This window comes from Phymastichus coffea, unplaced genomic scaffold (assembly GCF_024137745.1).
Source record: "Phymastichus coffea isolate CEN01 unplaced genomic scaffold, Cenicafe_Pcof_1.1 PCOF00004, whole genome shotgun sequence".
Lineage (NCBI taxonomy): Eukaryota > Metazoa > Arthropoda > Insecta > Hymenoptera > Eulophidae > Phymastichus > Phymastichus coffea.
The window spans coordinates 1,590,869-1,614,381 of record NW_026706815.1 but is presented as its reverse complement, the minus strand read 5'-3'; the positions used below and the strand labels follow the sequence as shown (position 1 = coordinate 1,614,381).

Here is a 23,513-nt window from a genome sequence, read left to right as displayed (position 1 = left end):
TATACAGACTGTACTAATTCGATTTTCAAAGGCTGAATGAATTGGTCTCCAAACAACTCCATCTCCTAGAATTTCATCCTGAATAGCTGTTAATGATTGTATACTTCTACCAACTTTTATAGTTTTACTTAAATTGACTTCAATAGAATTCAAATGACAAGCACAAGTTTGACACCTTTGTCGAATTGCTCTACTTAAATCAGATCGTTTCATAAATTCATTAATTAAAATTATAGCATTAACTGTTAGATTTCTCCATCTAATACAATCGTCTATATCTAAATCGTTCGAATGGTTATAAGCTTTCCATAAATTTTTAATTGTTTCTTCAAAATAGGCGATAGAAGTCATGTTGTTAGTTATCTAGTTTTTATTGTCTTGTACAGTCACTTGTCTATAGTTGTATAAAGGATTATTATGATGAAAGGATGGAAAAGGTAGTGAACAGCTCTAAAATGAACTTGTTCTCAGTTGGTAATGAATATTGATTTGTTTAACAAATCAATAAGGATTCAAGTAACTACTGAGGAACTACTTGCAAATGGCGTAAGGTAAGGCAAGCTTAGCTCGCAGGCTGTCTCGAGAGACTGCGCTCTTTTGCTAGGCCAAAGTGGCTTTTAAAGGTTAAGTGAGGGCGCTGTCAGTAAAATTAGGGCGCTGCCAGCGAAGTAAGGGCGCTGCTGACAAAGTGAGGGCACTGCCTATAAAGTGAGAGCCCTGCTAGCAAAGTGAGGGCGCTGCAAGAACACTATTATTTGTTTGAGCAGACGTTGCAGTTGTAGTAGGAATGACGTTAGTATTAAAGGGTTTCTATATAGATCTTCAGAATAAAAATATAATCATTATTACTTTGAGATACAATTCAGCTCACATATTATAGAGAATAATGGGATTTATACTCTAAGATGGACTATATTTTAGATATTCAAGGCTTTAAGAGTCCTAATAATACTTTTATTTGTAAGGAGTTTGCCTATTTACCAGTATGTTCTAATACTTCACCTACAGTACTACTTTTTAAACCTCCATATCATTTGCTCAAACTGTCTATTGAATATCAAAGTGTTAATAAGTGGTTGGAATTACATCATCATGGTATTTATTTTTATTATCGTTAATTAACAATAATTTTATTTGAAATATTTAATATAATCAATTTTATAGGTATATTATGGAGAAATGGTATTTAACCATATAATTTTTTAAATTGTACTATACGTAGTCATTTACAAAATTGTAGAAATATTTATGTGAAAGGATTACAAAAGAAGCAATGGCTCAAAAAAATTATTCCTGAAAAGTAGGTTCAAATAATATACAATAGTACCAAATTCTAAATTCGAATTTAATTAGTTTTTTTTAATTACAGAAATATTTTAGATATCGAAACTGAAATGAGATGTCCGCGATTAGAAGATTTAAGTCTTAAATTTAAACCATTATGCATATATCATAGTCAAAATCGCGAGAATATAGTATGTGCTGCAGTAAATACACAAAAGATACGCGATTGGATGATGGAAAGACAAAAACAAGCAAAATCAAAAGGGATCGAGACAGTCGAAAGATTTACAGATGACTATAATTCATATAAAAATTCAACTGAATATTTAAAAATAGCTATGTCAGACACTGAACATAAAGATTATAGACAAAGTGTACTCTATTCAATGTATAATTAAAAATAATAAATATTAAATAAATAATAAATGTGTGCTTATTTAAATAGTAAAATAATCATAACGATTGTAAGAAAGGGTGAACGGATGGGAATAAGGTTCTCTCCTATCAGAGATGTTTAGGAGGAACATCTCAAGGAGGTGTCAGTCGAGCGACTGCATTCGTAGTCTCTAGCATTCTCACGAAAACAGTTCCCTTCGTAGAGAGAGCACGTATTGACTATAGACAGCATACGCTCCCCTCCGCGCACCATGGTCCACGCTTAGCTAGAGCCGCAGGTGTGCTGGAACATACATTGCTATACTACTTTTGTTTTTCTCTGTTTGTGTGAATAATTTTTTTTTCTTAATTTATATATAATGTAAGTTTATTTTTGATATTGTCTCTTCAAGTTATTTTCTAGTTAAATTCATTATGGAGTATATGCGTAAATATAATATTCTTCATCGACTAATTATGAGCCTAGATAAGATAAGTTGAAGATTTTTCTTGTATTTATAATTATTTTTATCAGCATTTCATGTTTATTTTAACATTCAAAATGAAAATCAATCTTCTAAACGTGATAAATATGCTACACGCTTATTTTCAACAATTACCTATTGAAGAAAGTAATTACAATATTAAAGATCTTTTTCAGTCAATATTATTAGATTTGATGGACTCAAGTAATAACATCAATTCGATTGTAGAAACTACTTTAGATTTCTAAGAAGAATTTAAGGAACCTAATGCCATTATTGTCGAGGGTATTGATCTACATACGCTTCCTGTTAATCCTGAATTTCCGACAGACGATTGCAAGAGCCAAAGTGAGTCATTGAGTTTCGGATACAAGAAAAAACCTATGGAGTTTTGGAGAAGCGGAAAAGAAAAGCGAAATTTGTCTCTGAAAACAGTACAAAATTGGTTTCGTAAAGTCACATATGAAACGCAGTTACATTGCTGGGCTCACCAAGTTAACAAAGGTGGTACGTACCGGGAAAAAATTGAAAGTATTTGCGATTATACCTTGGAAAACTTTAACGCGGCTCTTCAATCTGGATTTGTAATTCATGATAATGACTTGAGAAGGTGGGCTTTACAAGCACAAAAATTGATTGGGAACGAGGACGTGCCATTTAAAGCTTCTAAAGGTTAGGTTGTAAAATTTAAAGGAGCCCATAGAATCGTTTCTAGAAAAATTAATAAATTTGTAACAAAAAAAAGCATAGAAAATAGAGATGAATTGCATGTAAAAGAAATGGAATTTATAAAGACGTCAATCATTTAATAAAATAAATTGATCTTGCGAATACCTTTAATTCAGATCGGAGTGTTTTTCTATTAGAAATGCATGCTGGTCGTACTTTAGCACTTGAAGGAGAAGCGCAAGTACAGTGTCTTGTACAATCTATCTCGTCAACTACACATACCTATACAGTACAACCAACAATATCAGCAGAGGCACAGTTATTATCACCTTTATTTACAACGATCTACAACAATGCTATTACTTGATTCGTGGAGCAGACACTGTCCAGAGGCTCTGCATCATGCCACGTGATAAAACAGTCCATCTAAAACGAATACCTACAGGAACCACTGGAAATATTCAGCCATTAGATGTTTTTGGGATCCGTGTTTGGAAGAATTTTGTCAAGCAATTTTCAGATAGTATCATGTATATAGATCATGATTGAGAGTTGCACAAACGAAATAACATTATCAAATTACAGTCACTAGTCCATAATCAGTTTTCATCCCCACGTTATAAGAATCTATTCAGGTATGTGTGGTATAAAGGTGGATATCTTATAGATAAACCAGAGGCATTTGAAAATCCCGTAGATTTTAGTTTCGGAGATTCATGTGGAACGTATTCTGAAATAGACGGTTGTAAAAATGTGGCTATTATTCGGTGCGGTTGGTGTAAGAAATCTTTATGTTTCAAGCTGTAACGAGGTTGATAACCGTCTTTTTATTTATGCGCGCGATCGCATCGAAGAGCGCGCGGGATTATCCAAACGTTCAAATTCATAAACCGGAGAGCAGGAGGGAACGGGCGTCAGTCAACCAACTTTCTACTAGCGCGAAATAATAACATCAAAGTTACAATCAATATCACATTCGAGATCGTTGATTTTCTCTTATTTCTACAATGTATTAGGCCCGCGTGTTTATGTTTACCAAAACGCGCGTGCGACAATAACATGCAGTGTCGGATCGGTCGCCGCACTTTGTTCGCCGAGTTAATACATGCACGCTTCTTATGGAATACGAGAGATTAGTTGGTAGCAATCATAGCAATCGCGAAATTAAGCTGACCAGCTTACCTTATTAGCAGTCGCACGGTGAACGAGAGAAAAAGTTCGGACTCTAGTTTCGGGAAAACCTGTCTTCGTCACGAGGAATCTCGCGTTTTCGGTTTCGCCCTCGATGGCGAAACCCCTCACTCACGCACACTAGCACGCACTCGATCTGGTCTGGCTCAGCACCGCTCCTCTCGATGTATTCAGTTGACTCGTCTTAGCACTCCAAGAAAACTCGGGAAAACTCTAATTAATATCTGCTGCAGCTGAGTGTGCGGGTTCTAATCTTCGACTGGTTCATTTTCATACGCGCGCGTTTCGTCTCGTCTGGTGCCGAATTCCCTCATTACATTTTCCCCAACCGGTAGGTGCTGCCCTCGCAGGCAGCCGCATGGTTGGGCTTCTAGCGCTAATAAGACGTTTACCGTCACAAAGCATTTTTTTGAAGGATATCATTATTATTTTACTTACAATCCATAAATTTGTATCGATATTCTCAATGCATTTTGAAAGAATTTTTTTTTATTTAAAAAAATTAATTATGTTTATAGATAAGTTTCCCAACAATAAAAAGTAATATGAAATATCACCTAGTGTATTATTAAAATTTAATTCTGCTTGCTCATCCTAGCTATCTATTGTAATAATAATTAATTTAAACGTAGTGAGTTTTTAATTTGCATTTTTCATCGTCTATTGGTATTCGAGGTACATTAGTATCATTTTTATCAATATATTCGTTTTATATTAAGAGTAAGTTCACATGTTTAGTTTGTTTTGATTTTGTTATATAGCACGGTGAGACTTTATATTACAAATTTAGGTATACTTTTTGTTTTTACAGGGAAGCTTATACCATAAAAATTTAGTTCATTCTTATAGGGCTTGTACTTATTTACTCTGTATGAATGTTCTTCAACTGGATGAAGGTATGGAAGCATAGCCCACTCAAAACATTCATTGTCTTCATTTTTAACATTAACACAGGCTTTTTTATTAAGCTTAACGGTAATGATATATATATAAGCATCGTTCAAATAGATTATACTTATTTATATTAATAGTGAGTGCAACAACAGTTTTTAATAACCAGCCTGAGTCTCTTCCTTCAAATTCTTTGATTTGTTTTTTTTTTTTTTTTGAGGAGAGTCTGAATCCATTTACGAACAACTGACGGAAGTCTGCCAAGTGTGGGACTCAGTAGCTTAGGCCACCAATACCCACCAAACGTATCTCTCCTTGTTCGCATCGCAACCAGCCCGGAACTATTTATCACATTACTTTAGACTGGGCGGTTGTCATTGCGTGTCCAAGCACACATTCATCCCTTTAATACTTATTCATTCCCAAATAGGCTCTGAAATTTTCTCATTCATTCAATTTTCTCAGTATTCATCCGTCTTTTTGTTTCGTAACACATTCGTAACGTACTCGTACAGCGCGATCTTACGCCATGCGTCGGCTGTTGTCAACATTACGTTCGTCACGTTTTCTCGCGTAATCAGTCCTAATTCTGTCTCCAGTCTCAATCTTTGATCAGCCCAACGGTCGTACACGAAAAACGTGTGCTCTGCGTCGTCCCAAGAACCCCTAGAGTACACACAGTCTGGGGAAGTTACCTCACCCATTCTGTGCAGGTACTTTCGGAAGTATCCGTGTCTGGTCAGAAACTAGGTGAGACAGAAATCCACCTCCCCGTATTTTCTGTCTTTCCACGGACCAACGTCTGGTATCAGTCTGTGGGTCCATCGTCCTTGAACGTCTGTCGTCCATCTTGTCTGCCATTGTTCTGTTGTTTTCGTTCGTTCCTCTGTTGCAGCGTCGGCCCTCTCTACGGTCGCACTTCGGCCGTAAATGCGTTTCCTCTCGCCTGTCAAGAGGTCGATCGGGATAACGCCCGCAATCGCGAATACCGTGTTTTCCGAAACTGTTCGGTACGCGCACGCGATTCTTAGCGCTCCCGTTCTTTGTACACTTGTCATAGTCTTTGCGCGTCTCCTCACCCGTAACGAGTCGGCCCATACCTCTGCTCCGTAAAGCATGATGGAGTGGATTACGCCCATCAGCAGTCTTTGTATACTCGACTGCTCAAACTATACAAACGACCACTCCAATGTCTACAGCTCCTCCAGCCCTTCTTCAAGATAACGACTCTCGCCCTGCTACTCAAAAGAGACCACCGCCTCTATCACTGTCTTCCTTGTTAGATAATTCTTCAACTGGTAAAAATGACGAGCACAATCATGCTTCCAAGGATAAGTACACAGCTGACTCAAGTTTCAAAACTCCGAAAGATACACTTAAACGCTCTCCTCCCAAAAAAGTCAGATCTAGCACTTTTGAATCAAAAGATGAACTGGAAATACAGTCTGACCTGCAACCTGTTCGAGATGCAATTGAACATAACAAACTAACAACATCTATCGACATCGATAAGTTTGCAACGTTTTTAGAAAAATCTTACGGGCAAAGAGATGTACATGTTACAGCTTCATCCTTAATGCTTGATATTGAAGGGCTAATTACTACTATCGAAGAAGTTTATGATCATATCGAAAGCAAAACTCTAAAAGGACGATTAACTCGTCTGAAAAAAAATTGTCTAGAATGGTCATCAGTGATACAGAAAATGAATCTGGAAGTGATCACCTCGAAACATAAAATTAAATATTTTTCACTTATTATGGTCTGCTTGACTCAAAATAACAATAATCATTTCAATACCTCCGACTCCAACGTCAACAGCACGAACCTTGTGAATAAAGATCTCTAGATACTCTTCTGGAACGCTAGGAGCATTGTCAACAAACAAGAAGATCTCATCAAATCTCTACCAGATCTAGACATCTTTATCTGCGTAGAGTCCTGGCTCTCAGAAAAAAATAAAAACTTTCACTTTCCTGGATTCAAGACTTTTCGTAAAGACCGAACACACGCTTCCGGTGGTGGCATACTTATTCTTCTACGAAACAATATCGCGTTTACTGAAATCACAGACATCAAGTGTCCTGACGTATCTGTTGAAATTGCTGGTGTTGGTATTATTAATATCTCCCCGGTCATAAATCTTATTGTTTGCTACCGAGTGCCAGGAAACACGCTTTCCCAAGATCAATGGGATGAAGTTTTATTTAACGTTGACATAAGCGATTCTACAATTTTCTTAGGTAACTTTAATTCACATCATCAAACTTGGAATTGCTTTATTAGATACCGACACCAACGGTGAAAGGCTACTTGAAAGCCTTAACAAAACAGATTTATTTCTTCACAATTATAATACCTTCACTCGCGTTCAAGGTAACTCCTCGTCCAATTTAGATCTTATTTTTTCCAGTCCTAACATATCTCATAAAATAAATTTTGAACTAGCCAAAGATATCTGGCACTCAGATTACTATCCCATATATATAAACACATTTGTAACTAAATATCTATACTGTAAAAAATCGTTCAAGCTTAAGTCAGTTAGAACCAACTGGGATAAAGTATACATTAGCCTCGAAAGCAACTTTCATAAACTTTTCTCTAAAGAATATGACGATCTAATTGCAAATGAAAAGTATAATCTGTTTACTGACATTATATCTGAGGCTATTGTAAACAACACTCCCATGAAAAAATATGTAGACGCCAAACTCCATCGTAACCCAGTAATGTGGTGGGATTTGGATTGTGATAAGCACAAAAGGTTAAGAACTGCAGCTTTTAAGCGATGGCGCTTTACGAAAGTCTTAGAAGATTTTATTACATATAAAAAAACTTGTGCTCAAGCCACTAAACTCTTCAAAAAGAAAAGAAGATCTCACTACAGATCCTTTGCTAGTAAAATCAATTTTAGAACCAGCAACAGCTATGTTTGGAACACTTGTAAAATATTGAAAAATAAATGGTGTAAAGTTAAGCCAGATCACGTTTCTGAAAATCTACAGACGAAAGATAAAATTGACATAGCTCTTAATAAAGTATGTCCCGCCGGGGTTACTTTCGATCCCAACCAGTTACCTGTTTGTGATTCTAATGACTTTTTTTGCGATCCTTTTACCTTTACTGAGTTTAATGTCGCCCTTAAAAATAAAAACTCTAAAGCGAGTCCAGGAATGGATGGAATCGATTTTGAAGTCATTCAGCGTTTACCGTTAAACTACAAACTTATTCTTCTAGACATTTTCAACGAGATGCATAAAACTGACTACTACCCTGCTAGCTGGAAAAAAAACGTATGTACACTTTATTACTAAACCTGATGGAATAAATGTTAGACCAATAGCACTCACGTCGTGCATCTGTAAACTGTTCGAATCAATGCTCAAAAATAGAATGCAATGGTGGATCGAATCTCATAACATACTTCCTAACAGTCAGTCTGGTTTTCGAAAGGGTCAAAGCACAACTGATAACCTCACAAATTTTCTTGTATACACAGAAGAAGCTTTTGCAAATAAAAATAGTGTTATCGCTGCCTTCTTAGATGTTACTGGCGCCTTTGATAAAGTTATAATTAACATCCTTTTAGAAAAGCTAGCAAGTATTGGCTGTTCTTCCAATGTAGTCAGATTTATCCAGTTTCTACTATCAGAAAGAGTGATTCACACCGATAGCCTAGGCACTGAATATAGAATAGTTAACAGAGGCGTACCATAGGGAGGAGTTTTAAGCCCTCTACTATATTACATATACGTAGCAAACATTGTTCACGGCTTGCCAAAGAGCGCCTCTGTATCTCAATTCGCCGATGATATTGCAGTCTATTGCCGTGAAAAGAAAAAGCCTCGTCGAAAATTATTAGAAAAAACTATATTTAAACTCAACCAAAACATGGCTAATCTCGGTCTTGAATTCAACCTGAGTAAAACAGTTTATATGCATTTTAACGACCAAAATATTCCACCAGGCTCCTCTGAAATCACAGTAGACAATGTCATCCTAGAATCTAGTCACTCTGTTAAGTTCCTAGGCGTTTACCTAGACTATAAGCTTAATTTCAAAGAGCAGATTAACAATGTTCTAGCTAGAAGCACACGTTCTTTAAACATTATAAAATTTGTAAGAGGTACATGGTGGGCAGCAGACCCCCAATCATTATTAGTTCTATATAAGAGTTACGTCCGATCTTGCATTGATTATGCCTGCTTTATCTACTTCCCCACTCAAAAAAAAGAAATTAATAAACTTGAAAGACTTCAATTTTCGGCTATTCGACTAGCTCTTGGTTTTCGTAGAAATACTCCTACCAACATACTCTTAGCGGAATCAAAATTGCCTTTAATACAGGAAAGAGTAACATTTTTATGTCACTCTTACTTGTTGAAGATTGCGTCGAACTCTAAATTACTGACTTTCAAAAAAATCAATTGTTTTAAAAAAAATCGTTAAATCCAAACCATCGTCTGTCAAAAAACCAACGTATCATCTCATTTTGCACAAGAAACTTACCTGAAATCGAACAGATCATGTACTCATGCCATGACTATAAAATGTACACTCAAGATTATAACATTATTATTCTTGACATGAACATTGATACAGAATCAGGCGTTTTAATAAAAAATTCCTCAGATCCTAACACAAAACTCGGTAACTTAATCTTAGATAAGAAGAACTCAATCAGTATTTTCACTAACGGTAGCAAATCCCCCCAAACTATTTCAGTTGGCAGTGCTTGCATTTGCCCAACCCTGAACAGATACACCAGTGTAAGTCTTCATGGTACTGCATCTATCTTTTCCGCTGAGTGCATTGCGATTTTGTTGGCTCTCGAATTAGCTCTTGATGACACTACTTTTAATTACTTGATTTATTCAGACTCGTTGAGTGTTCTCTCCGCTCTCCAAAACAGTAAAATGACAGCCAAAGTCAACCCCGACATTTATGATATAAAAAGAAAAACTCATGAATTCATCAGTGGAAGTACTAATAACATTGACTTTCTTTGGATCCCATCCCACTCTAGGATTGAAGGCAATGGAAAAGCTAACGCGATAGCTAAGAAAGCTTCGTACCTTAATGCCACTCATCTTTTCAAAATCCCATATACAGATTTCAGAGAAAACTTCAAAAAACTCGCCATAACCAACACCAACAACGTCCTTTCCACTGAAGCCCAAACAAAAGGCAAAATCTATTTCCAAAATTACTATAACTCTCAGTCCAAACCATGGTTTTCTGGTCTGAATTTACCTAGAGAAATCGTCACCACAATCAATAGATGTCGCTCAGGCCATTACAACCTAAATGCTTCTCTTTTCAAACTCAAAATCACTCCTCCTGACTGTAAATGCGGCCACAGCATGCAAGATCTAGATCACATCTTATGGAACTGCCCATTATATAATAACTTCCGAGTAATATTCTATAAAAACTTACGACAACTCAAACTTTCCCCACCACTCTCCTCCTGTGCTCTGCTCTCGAACCCAACTATGAAAACTTGTAAAATACTGTACTCTTATCTATCTGACTGCAACCTCTCACTATAATATTTATAATAATGTTCTTATGCGCTGCTATGTATCCTCAAATTACACGATATAAAAATTATGTATACTTTTGTACTTAGCATAATAACCTTGTATGGTTGAAATTGCTTAAATAAAAAAAAAAATACTATTATCTCTGTAGGTAGCATATGAAAGGGATAGCTAAACGAAAGAGTGGAAGTGAACCGACTGTAATACCCTCTAACTTATTAATTTAGTATAAAAAAGTTTATATAGATCTTTAAAATAAAAATATAGGCATTATTGCTTTGAGATACGATTCAGTTGACATATCTCCGAGAATAATTGGATTTATACTATAAAATGGACTATATTTTAAATATTCAAGGCTTTCAGAGTCCTGAAGGAGTGAAGCAGTAAAAAAGTTTAAGAGAGAGGGAGAGAGAGAAAGAGAGAGAGAGAGAGAGAGAGAAAGAGACAGCAAAAGCCACTAAAATTTGGATTACAAATAAAGAATAGTAAGTTACAATTTTTATCTGGCTATCTTTCTTTGCTCTATTTATTTACCTGTCTGGAAATTCATCAAGTATGAGTCTAGTTAATTTCCATTAGAGTCCCTTAAGAACACATTAAGTGAGTATCTGGTGTGTTTGTAATAATACTTAGTTATTACTTATCCCATAACATACGATTCCTCTACGCAACAATATTATTCGTATCGGCTAATGCGTTGCGTGCAAGCTAAATTAGAGCAAACCTGATTCTACGCTTACTCCCAGCGTACCTGAGAGTATCCCCGATGTCACAATATCTCATGTTGCTTTCAAGATTCAACATTTTTCTTAAATAGAAAAAAAATTCTACTTAATAATGATTTTAATGTCTAACTAGATAACAAAAAATATTTTTTTATGCTTACTTTTCAGGTAGTATTTTTTGTAGCCATTATTTCTTTTGCAATCTTTTTACATAAATATTTATAAAAGTGTGTAAATGATTGCTCAAAACACATGGTAAAATTTTATATGGTATAATGCCAAATCTCCATGATATACCATGTTGAAACATTTCTAACCATTTATTCATTTTACAACATATGATGATTTAACATCTGACAACATATGACGATCCAATGGTTAGTTGGACTGAATCACTGGATTCCTCATGAAATTTTACATCTAAAACCATATCAATAACTCCCGCAAATTTCAAATACAATTTGTAAGTCGAAAAGTTATTATAAAAATGAGCAAATTTTTGATACAAAATATATATAGTTATGTGAAAAATCATCATACGCTGATGATTAGAAAATAATTTTAAAACTATATAAAAATTTATTTTAAGATACATAGCGTAACGTATAAAATATAAAACATAAGATTCATCATACTTTGATTATTTGTGGGCAAATTTAGTTGACTTTTTGATACAAGCTTTTTTACTAAATGAAAAAAAACAATGAAAAAATCATGAAAAATGATGTTTTTTCTTGAAATCAGCGACATATGCTAGAAAAGGGTGTATTTTTATTGTAGATTTGTACTCAGCGTCAAAAAATACAAAAGAAATGATTAGTCTATTTTTTTGTAGGCTTGTATAATATTTTTGCTACGAGTTTTTTTCTGCGTTTGTTTGAAATTCGATTATTTAAGGGTTAAAAAGAGATACAAGTACAAATTGTATTTTTTTTAATAGATAAATAATATAGCTTTTTTTTAATAATAGTCTTAAAAAATGCATATAATGTACAAAAATGATATATCGAAATTATTTTCATTAAGGCTGCTGTTCTTATTGGTTCTGCTCTAAGAACGTTTTTATTTACTCACCATATCCCGCTTATGCTTACTAATTACCTAATAAATTTCAGAACATTATTACAGCGTTCCATGAATATGAATAAAGCATACGTATATTTACTACATGTATCTGCCATTGTTTCTCACGCGATCAGTTTTCTGTAGCTTACTCTAGAATAAGTTCTCAAAGAGGAAGCTTTGTTTTTGTGAAAAAAAAATTATTTTCAGAAAAACGTCATAGAATATGTTTAGAGGTGAGAGGAATTATAATAAATCATTTAAAAAAATGTTTGTATAGGACTGGCCATAATATGAAATGAAAGTCTAATCAACAGTAATTAATTTTATTTATATAATTATAAATAACTTTGTTTACACACAGCTTCATAAAGCGATCAAACCCCGAATCGGAGGACAGGTTCTTTCTCAAAATCTATTTCTACATCCCAGCATCATCCCGCGTCATATTAATTGTTGCAGTAGGGTTCCTGCTGCTTTAGCACTCTACCATTTATATAAAATTGAATGCAACATAATTGATTTGTGAGCTGAAAACATCGTCACTTATTGCGTTATTCATTTGTAGCGGGGAACTTCGGGGGGTCTCAGCCGCGCATTCCGAGCATTTCCGCCACAAGGTCTGATTGGCCCTTTGCCACGCTAATTTGGAAAATGGCGGATGGTCAGCGCCACTCGATCGAAACACTAAATTTCCCGCGTCGACGGATCTACACGTCGCGACGAGATTATTTACATGAGGAAAACACGCACCGCACTTCACAATTAGTATTAGTGAGTGATACTTTGCCTACGTACAGATTTCTGTTGAAAAACTCGGCCAACTGGAAGTGTAACAGCGAATCTGGGAAAATTGCTTTCTATCAAATTAGCGATCAGCGGAAAAATGGACGAGAAACAGCTTTTCGCGGTCAAAGATCATTTTTCCTCTTTTCGAGAAGAAATCCTATTATTGGCTGATATGCTACGAGGGGGGGGGTGTCAATAAGTCTTTACGAAATCCAAGAGATGGCGCTCGTCACGCTTAAATTATGATGTTTTTGGTAAGCAATACTACTAACTAGATATCGTACAAAGTTTCAACTCGATTCATTAAGTCATTTTTTGTGAGTGTTGGTTGAACAAAAAGTTATTGGTTTATTTGAAAAATGGAAAAAACAGAGTTTCGAGCGGTGATAAAACATTTTCATTTCAAAAGCCTTACACCAAAAGAAATCACAATTGAGTTGAACGCCGTTCATGGCAAGTCTGCCCCTGTGTTTAAGACTGTTTATAACTGGGTAAATGAGTTTAAACGCGGCCGTACAACAACAAAAGATGAACCTCGTTCAGGACGCCCCGTAGAAGTGAGTACGCCCGAAATGGTCAACAAAATCCACGATATGGCGTTGAGTGATAGAAGATTAAAATTGCGAGAATTAGTTGAAGCCACAGGGGTATCAAAAAGTACAATCATTTCAATTTTGCATGAAAAATTGGGGATGAAAAAAATATCAGCAAGATGGGTGCCGCGTTTGCTCACTGTTGAAAACAAACGAACCTGCGTGGTCACCTCTGAGGCTCTTTTGGCACACATACGTCGTAATCCGGAAGACTTTTGGCGTCGACTCGTAACTGTAGACGAAACATGGGTACACCACTACACTCCTAAAACCAAAAATCAGTCCAACCAATGGATTACCGCAGAAGAACCAGCCCCAAAGAAGGCAAAGACAGTAAAGTCAGCTGGCAAGATTATGGTCACGGTTTTCTGGGATCCGTATGGAATCATCTAGATCGACTACTTGGAAAAGGGCCAGACGATCACTGGACAATATTATGCGTCATTATTAGGTCAGCTGAAAGAAAAAATCAGAGAAAAACGTCCTCACTTGAAAAAAAAATGCCCCTTTCTTCAAGACAATTCTCAAGTTCACACGTGTACAGTTTCGATGGCAAAAATTAATTGGCAAGAATTAATTGACCATCCACCATATGCGCCTGATTTGGCTTCCAGTGATTTTTTCTTATTTCCTAACCTCAACAAATGGCTTGCCAGACAACGATTCACGTCGGATGACGAATTCATCGCCGAAACAAATGCCTATTTTGAGGGTTTTCAGAAATCATATTTTTCTGGTGGCTTAAAAAAACTGAAAGGCCGTTTAATAAAATGTATCGACCTTCAAGGAGATTATGTTGAAAAATAAAAAAAAATTACATATGCAAAACTTTTTTTTTATTCTTTCTGTAAAGACTTATTGACCGCCCTTCGTAATTCGGATATCGGTAGCGCCCTCTGAATATTTCGTCATTGGTCAATATGTAAATTAGAAAAGTAACAGTGCCCTCATTTTATATCCTACTTTCGTCGCTATTTACATTCTCTCACCCCCCCCCCCCACTACATCGGCCAGCATTAATTGATAAGAAAGATCTACCCCTATTCCTATTTATTTTTCGATGCGGACGGAAACCAAATTTTATTCTAATTCGCTTATTGGTCGTGACATCACCAGCGAGTTTCGTCAGAATTTCAAAGTTCATCAATCAATTATCATTTTACTTTACGATTATAGAGGCCGCATACAAGTATTTTTTCTAATTTTATTTTTTTTTATATGTTCCATGTCTAAGTCGCATCGCTAAATTATTTGTAATGATAAAATAATTATAAGTCGATCTTATCTTCGTAGCGCCCTCATCATCGTATTTACATTTGAATTTGTTTGGTATTTATTCTTATTCGCTCGCTTCATATGGTCTGTCTCGCTCGCTCTCATCCAGTTTGTCTCGCTCGCTCTCGTTTAGTCTGTATCGCTCTTCAAGATGGTCGCCTTTGCTCCCACGTGTCAACCTTGTGCTCTGTTACCGGTCTCCGAAGGGCCTTCTGGAGCGCTCCCCTTCGGTCGTGTGATACAAGTGTGTACCCGGGTGTTAGGTGTATGTGTCTCCGGGTGTTGTCAGTGATAGGTAGCAGTGTTTGTGTGTGTGGTGCTCAGGATGTTGCTGATAGTGCGCAGCAGCTTGACACAGCTGATTGCCGGCTGTCGCTTCATTGACGATTTTCTGGTCGCCCCAGGTGTGCCAGCATCTCCAGTGTGTCTGTGTTAGTATCTGAAAGTGTAACGGATCTGCATATATCGCTATCATTTTCTAATTATTTCGCTAACATTATGTATTTTCGCTGCATTTCCCAGTCAAGTTTGTTTCTGTGTTTTCTTTTCCAACCGGCAACACGTGGTCGGAAGTGTATGTGTGCGTGCACTCTCTTTTCCCCACGTGCGTTCCATTTTTCAATCATCCGTCAGATCGCGTTCTTCAACTTATAACGTCGTTTTCTCGGGTATGGATAGGCGGATATGAAAAAAAATTAGTGTCCGAATTAGGGCGCGCATAGGTCATAATTATCTGGCTGGTTACGGAACGGCAAGAGACGGGGATGGCTTTCCTGAGGTGTTGCAAATAATACAACGCTCTCAGACAAAACCTTGTAACGTACCGCATTATACATTATGTATTGATGAAAAATCAACTTTTAGGTACGCTTTCTCAGTATATTTATCCAGCAGCCACCGGTGACCTATCTGTGGCCATCGGTGACCATTCGGCAACCATTCAGCAATTATATTCAATCGCGGACTGTTTTCCAGAGATATTTCTTGTCTTTATCACATACTAAAAACTGCATGGTAATGTTAGAATGCTTTTACACAGGAAATCAAAAAGCCATGTAGGCAATTTTTCGCAGAATGTTTACACTTAGTCTCGTTCGGAGAGGCTCTAAACGGTAGATGACTCATTCCAGAGCACGGAAAGTAAATAACTGAGTGCTCGGCCGATCATATCAAGGGATTTGTTACTCTCCTTCGGTTTCTGTATCCACCTCAGGCATAAAGACCTGAAAGCGTATTTCTTTTCAGCGCTTTTGCCAATAGGGCGACGTGCACCACCATTCCCTCGCTCAAGATCGTCGTGCTCGATTTTCTGCAGGGAGGAATACGTTTTTCTCTTTCTCTTTTTCTCTAAAACCGTAGCGTATCCTGCTCGGAGCATAATGAGCCATCTTACTTTTGTAAGTGCTCATTTGCGTGATTCGGGGAAGATAATGTCGATTTTGCGATAGGTTCGTTTTTCGCAAAGGAATTAGTTTTGCACATGGCCGGGCATGTCTATTATAAATAACCACCACTAAAGCCACTAGCCATATATAAAATCGCTTTTGATACCCATGGTTACATATGATAATTCGCTACGCGCTATTACACTTTTATTCATTTCACAAGGGGCGGCAAACACAAAGCAGTTAATTTGCACGTGTACCGCAGTTCGCATGCAGGTTTGCTTTTTTTCTAAAGTTTTCTGGCGGACACATAACATTCTGCCGTTACTCAAGAATTCGTCTTTCGATTTTTATCATTATCTGTCAACTATATCTTTTGTTCTCCCCGATTGTAAAAAATCGAACGAGGTGTAGATGTGATGGAAAGATGTCATCTTTCACTCAGGAAAGGATAAGTTCGATAGAATACGTGCGCGTTGTAAGGCTCAGAAATATCCCTGGCGCCGGCACGTCCTTTGCAATCAGATTTATTTTGCGAAAAACTACACAGGTTCACGCGCGTTGGGCATCAGGTGAATGACCTATAACGTCCCGTAGTGTCTACTTCCTCTTGGTTAAAAACAATACGGTTTCGAAAAACTAATTTAAGTAACAAAATATTTACATATTTTATTTTTATATCAAGATTTTTGTCTCATATTTTGTAATATACGTTGTGTAATGCATACCCTCTACGTATAATACGCAGAAAACATCATTGACATGAATCGCATATCATGAGCTGTGGGTATCGATAACATCGCTATCTATAACTTACATACTTACTCAAACTAACCAGCTATTTTTTGATTCACAAAAATCAGATAAATAATACATGATATTAATGTTCATAACTCTTATATCGAGAATGAAATCTCCCTTCTCCTTCATACACCTTATAAGAAAGGTAAAACTATCATGTGAGTTTGCTTCAGAGATAGTTTTCAAATCAATTTTTAGAATATAATCAACGGTAAGTAATTGCATATAGTATAAATTAAATTTGATTAAGGCTACGATGCATCTTCCGAACTTAATGAGAAACGGGTTGGCCGATTTACTTTATGGATCGAATGAGATTCTCTTATATGAAGTTTAAAATTTCAAATTAATTTCTACTGTATGTATTTACTTGTTGATTATATTCTAAAAATTAATTGAAGAGTAATTTCTGAAGCCTACTTGAAGAATGTTTTACCTTTCTTGAAAAATTTGCGAGGAGGAAGCGAAATTGTATCCTTCCTTTTCGTTCGTGAACTGCCTCAAACCCCATTGCTCAAGTATATAGATACTACTATGGATTGGATATTTAGTCTCATCGTCCTGAATAATCAGGTACTGCTATAAGCTGTACCTGAGGTATTCCTCTTTGAACTAAATGCTAAATTTCAACCATGAACTGGAACTGAATGGCAATATTATAGGAAAGTATCACTCCTTGTTTATTTCAAAAATAATCCCAGGCAGTGTAAGCGACAAATCGCAGTTATCTTAAACAAGGAATTCTGAGATTGTGTTTGTTTTAGACGTATCTGAATCCTGGACGTAGCTGTGACATGAGACTGAAATGAATATTAGAGAAAGAAGAAATATCATATTTTTATTTTTATCAAATTCTATCTAATTTGATTTACTGCAACACAGTATTTTTAATCTAAAATTTGAAATAATTATAGCTCTATATTAGTCGAAAAATCGACTCATACATTTTCTAATAAGTATAAAATTATTCTCATATTAAAAGTGAAAAACAGATATTAAAAAAAATAATTTATTTAGAAAAATATACTTACATTAAGTTGTATTATAATTTTATTATAAGCAACATGCCATTTTTGCTTTGGAGTCATTTTCGCTCGATCTTTTAGTGAAATAGATGGAGATTGCACTAACTTAAGGATTTCTTCATCTGCAGGTGGTTCTGGAGGGCTTCGTGGTGGAGTATCCATTTGCACACTTTCATCTAACGACGTTTGTTTTTGAATACTGTCTAAAACAAGAAGTAGAACTTCAATTTCTCATTCCCGATAATTATAGAATGTACATTGTTCGAGTAAAATAATGAACACGTATGTACATGAGTATACGCGCACATCCATACATTAAGAAATTTTGTCCTGTGAGTTCACTGTAGAAGAGTATCAGCCATATACAGTGAATCTTTTAAAGTAACATAGATGAATGAAATTTAACTTGAATTATCAAGCCATATTACATTAAAACTTTCATCTTAGTAGTATTTTGACTATTTTCGATCATGTTATGGAGTAAATTTAAAAAATTAATTGTATTGAACAAAAAAATAAAATCTAAATGGTTGTAAGGGTGGTTCGAAAAATGATTTCTTTAAGTGAACTAGCGTTATTTACATGGCAGCATGTGTGCTTTTTTTTTATAAGCACTACGAGAACTGAAACTATTTTTTTCTCTATTTAATTTGAATCACTTTCTTTCTTTTTCAATCAAATTACAAGAAGAAAATGTCAACATCACAGATGGAAGTTAAATTATTATTACTGTGACGTCTGAAGTTTTACCGTTATTGGCTCTGACCATTCCTGCGGTAGCTCATCAAGCCCTGCGCGAGATTCTACTTGTCTGTCATCAAAGATCTCTTATTACACTTGAAGTCCCACTCACAGTTTCAAGAACTTCTTTAAATATATTTTAGTTTGAACGTTTTATTGATTCTACTCTGAATATAAGTTTAACGAGTTACTTGGACACAATAGAAAAACTAACTAGACTTTTGCAACATATAAATCGATTTATTTTTGGCCAGAAATTTTAATTTAATGATTTTGATTCAAGATTCAAGAATCATTTCTTGGTACGGTAGTAAAAAATCTTCTATACTCTTCGCTGCTGGTCTCTAGTAGCAAAAGTAAAAGTAGATCGTTTATTGGCACAATAACAAGTAGCACCGGTCAATGAGCTAATTATTCGGCCTTCCACTTCTCGAAGATTAATCGAGAGAGAGAGAATGATTGATTGATTGAAAAATATTAATTCGTTATATGCAAAAAACAATAGTAATTACACATTACATCTATACATTTATCTTTTTTCTTGTTCAGTCAAGGTATCTATTAAAATATAAAATTATAAAAATATATAAATTTGTGTATGCATATAGATTTCTCTCATTTAATTTTAAGTCACAGGTTTAGAGTATCACAGAGACTAGATATCAGATAAAGACTAATAGAAATTGTTCAGGTCCAACAATGCAGTCAGGAGAGAATTTATAGAGACAATTTTGTTAGTCTCAACAGGTTACAGAAAAATTTCAGCATCGCCTACTCATCTAATTCCAAAAAGTGTGCACGCGCCTCCATCTTAAAGCCCTCAAATGACACGACAAAGATAGCTCACCTTTTTTTATTTATTAATTATCTTAACTATTTTATTTACTTATTAATTAGTTAAGCTAATTATGGATATTGTTAAAAGTGATTGTATTAAACTATTTCGGTCTACGACCGTGCTGTTCATTACATAGAGAAGTCAAATGCAACTTATTCACGTATAGCCTCTACATCTTTTATCCTTAAATAAATAACTATGTAAATAACAATTATAATCAAAAGCTATATAATAGTCAAAAAGTTAATGAAAAGTATTGAGATTATATGTGAAAAGGTTACACTCATCATACCTATGTAGCGAACAGTACGGCCAGAGCCAAAAATAATTATTTAATTCAATCGCTTTTTGCTACACTAATTAGTTTGGTTTTTCTGGTGGTAAAAAAACAAGGAATCTGCCTAGACCAGACCATCAGTGGTGACTCTCTTATCTACCAAGGCAAATGTTGAATCCTCCGTCGGTGTGACGAGTTTCGAAAACCCGTCAGCCTCAGCAGCGGATAAACTGGATTGCTCCAGCCCATCTGCGGCAGGGGCTTGGGTGGTCCACGGGGACCGTCTAATCCGCCATCCGTCGAGCATGCCCCTGAGGGTATTCAGAAGCATACTCCCCGGATGGAAATTTCTATCGTCTGTCCAACCGGCACCGTGGGATCGCATTACTTCGCCGTTGCGGATTCTGTCCAAACGTCTGTTAGTTTCGTTACTCCTTCCATCCATTTCATCTGTTTAGCCTTTTATACGTCATTCACCCGCGGTATTTCTCATACATCATCCAAATTACAAACATTCGACTACCTTCTTCCCTCTCAGGACAATCTCGTCAAAGGTAGTGACCGCTATCCAGCTATCCTCGTCGTTAATATTTTCGTCACATTTCCAGTTGTAGTCTGTCCGTGATCCATCGTGGGCACTCTTAAAAAGTGTATTGTACGTCGTTTTTGCCACGACTGCAATATTTGCAATTCGGCGGTCGTACTCTGTTGCGTCTAAATAAGTAGTGTCTGAAGTATCCGTGTCTAGTGAGGAATCGGGTCAAGTAGAAGTCAACCTCCCCGAACCCTCGTAGCGTTTATGGTCCATTTATTAAGCAAAATATTAATAATAATTAATATTTTGATACTTAATCTAATAATTTTTGATATAATTAACCCTTGGCTGCCACACAGGGATACAGCGGTACCCCAGCCATTTCTATCTCAATTTTGAATAGTTTAAACCGATAAATCGATACTTATGGCGACATCTGTAGGTCATTAAGACACCCCCCCTTCCATTCGGCCTAGTGCCGCTACTTTGAAAGTGTCAGTCTAGCTGTGGTCGTAGAGCAAAGTGGAGTGGGATCGCGTGTACCCCAGTGTGTAAGCAACGTCATTTTTCGGTGATTCGGAGTGGTTGTTTTTTTCGTTCTAAATTAGCAGTAAAGTATAAAATAAGGCTAGTAAACGGTATTCTAATCGTTTTTAATTTTTTTTTTGCGGATATATAATATTTTATTTGAATTATTTAGATGGCATATAATTTGCGAACGCGTCGCATACGGGAAGAACTGCTAGAGGAAGATGGCATCGAGCATACGAATTTCTACCACTTGTAGCAATGCAACTAGTGGAACTGGGACTTCTCCAAGCAATTCAGATGATTCTGCAGATGAAGATTTCTCTGAAAATGACAGCTCCGACTCAGATTCCGACGTTGAAAACGTTCCTCTAGCTGAACGGCTTTCGGAGCAACGCGAGCGTGGGCGTCCGACAACCAAGCTAAAAGGCAAAAATGGCTTCGTTTGGGACACAAGGATGCCGACAAGATCATCAGGTAAATTTTCCATTGCACCTGCCCCCCTCTCTTGCTCTCTTTTTCTCTCTCGCTCTCTCTCTCTCTCTCGCCCTCTTACCTCTGCCGTTTTTCCATCCGACTGGTCATGCAGCTGCCTTCCTCTCCCTATCTACCTCTTATACGCCCCGCTGTGCCGCTGCCTTTCTGTTTCTTTTCATTCCCTCAATTTAAAATATAATTTTATGTTCAATTTTGCAGAGCGTCAAAGCCTTCCTGCTGAATTGGTTCCTGAACTGAAATTGTGTTAATATTCAGTATAATTCAATTCCTATTGACAATTTTGGTCTTCCATTGTATCTTTAAGGGGGAAGACCACTCTAGGGCGTCGAAAAATAGCGTCATTTCAAGATTTTTTTCACGAAAGACAACGAAGGAAATGAAAATTATGCTTAGGGGCCTTTATTGTTTATACGAGGTGTGTTCAAAAAGTAAGGTGACTTTTCAAATTTCACGGGCAACGTACTTTCGAATATCGATTTTTTTATTTTTTTTTGTTGACACACTCTTCTCGAACATCTGTACCAAGTTTGAAGTGTATAGTATTTTTTGTTTGGTTGTGAGAGGCGTAAAGGTTATAAGTGTTTTGCGTGCTCGGCGATTTCTTGCTATCGAAAAATATGGATCAAAGGATTTGCATCAAATTTTGTGTAAAAAATAAAATAAAGTGCTCCGAAACACTTGAAATGATGACGGTGGCATACGGTTAAACTGTTCTGAGTAAAAAAAATGTTTACAAGTGGTACAAACGCTTCCAAGATGGCCGGGAAGATGCCAATGACGAGCCTCGCTCTAGACGCCCAAGCACGTCAACAATTGATGAAAACGTTCAAGCAGTGAAGAAAATTGTTCTGGAAAATCGTCGAATCACTATCAGAGAAGTTGCTGAGGATGTTGGTATATCGCTTGGCTCATGCCATGAAATTTTTTCTAACGTTTTGGGCATGATACGTGTGTCAGCGAAGTTTGTTCCGAAATTGCTAAATTTTGACCAAAAGAACCGTCGCATGAGCATCGCTCAAGAATTGTTGAATGACGTCAACGACGACCCAGATTTACTCAAAAGGGTCATATCATGGATATATGGTTATGATATCGAAATCAAAGTCCAATCGTCCCAATGGAAGAGCCCAGATGAGCCAGGACCGAAAAAAGCACGCCAAGTTCGATCAAATGTCAAAGTTTTGCTCACTGTTTTCTTCGATTACCATGGCGTGGTGCATCAGGAGTTCTTACCATATGGACGTACGGTCAATAAACAGTATTATCTTGAAGTTATGCGCCGTTTGCGAGAAGCAATACGAAGAAAACGCCCAGAATTGTGGAAAAACAATTCATGGCTTCTGCATCACGATAATGCCCCTGCTCACTCATCTTTGCTTGTGAGAGATTTTTTGGCCAAAAACAATACCACAATCATGCCTCAGCCACCATATTCACCGAATGTGGCCCCATGTGACTTTTTCTTGTTCCCAAAACTAAAGAGACCTATGAAAGGACGGAGATTTGCAACGATTGAAGAGATAAAGACTGCATCTCTGGAAGAGCTCAAGGCTATACCGAAAAGTGCTTATGAGAAGTGCTTTGAGGATTGGAAAAACCGTTGACATAAGTGTATTGTATCTGAGGGGGATTACTTTTAAGGGAACAACATAAATATTGATAAATAAATAAATATTTTTTCTTAAAAATACAAAGTCACCTTACTTTTTGAACACACCTCGTACATAAAAGTATTTATATAAATTTTTTTCTATCGATCAGAAAAAAAATGGCGGTTGTGCAGATGGTCGACTGAACGCCCGCATAAAATGTAATTCTTTGCGGCCGGAAAAGTTTCTCCTCCAATTTTCACTCTGGAACAAAAATTCAAGATTTTTTTTATTTTACATACTAAAAGCTCGAGAAAGACGTAGGGATTTTTTATAAAATCACTTTTTGTAAGAATGGTGGGCATTTGAAAAAAAAGTCGTTTTTTTCGCTTAAAAAATATGTATTAA

General features: G+C 36.4%; 1 protein-coding gene across 1 annotated transcript in view; it reads right to left on the bottom strand.

Moving 5' to 3' along the window:
- LOC131666951 (putative uncharacterized protein DDB_G0282133) overlaps positions 1-23,513 on the bottom strand; it is a 1,302,717-nt gene that overhangs the window by 396,122 nt on the left and 883,082 nt on the right. Inside the window, exon 14 of the mRNA XM_058940077.1 lies at positions 18,106-18,302. Coding sequence (XP_058796060.1) covers positions 18,106-18,302 — 197 coding nt within the window. The remainder of the gene's footprint in view (positions 1-18,105; positions 18,303-23,513) is intronic.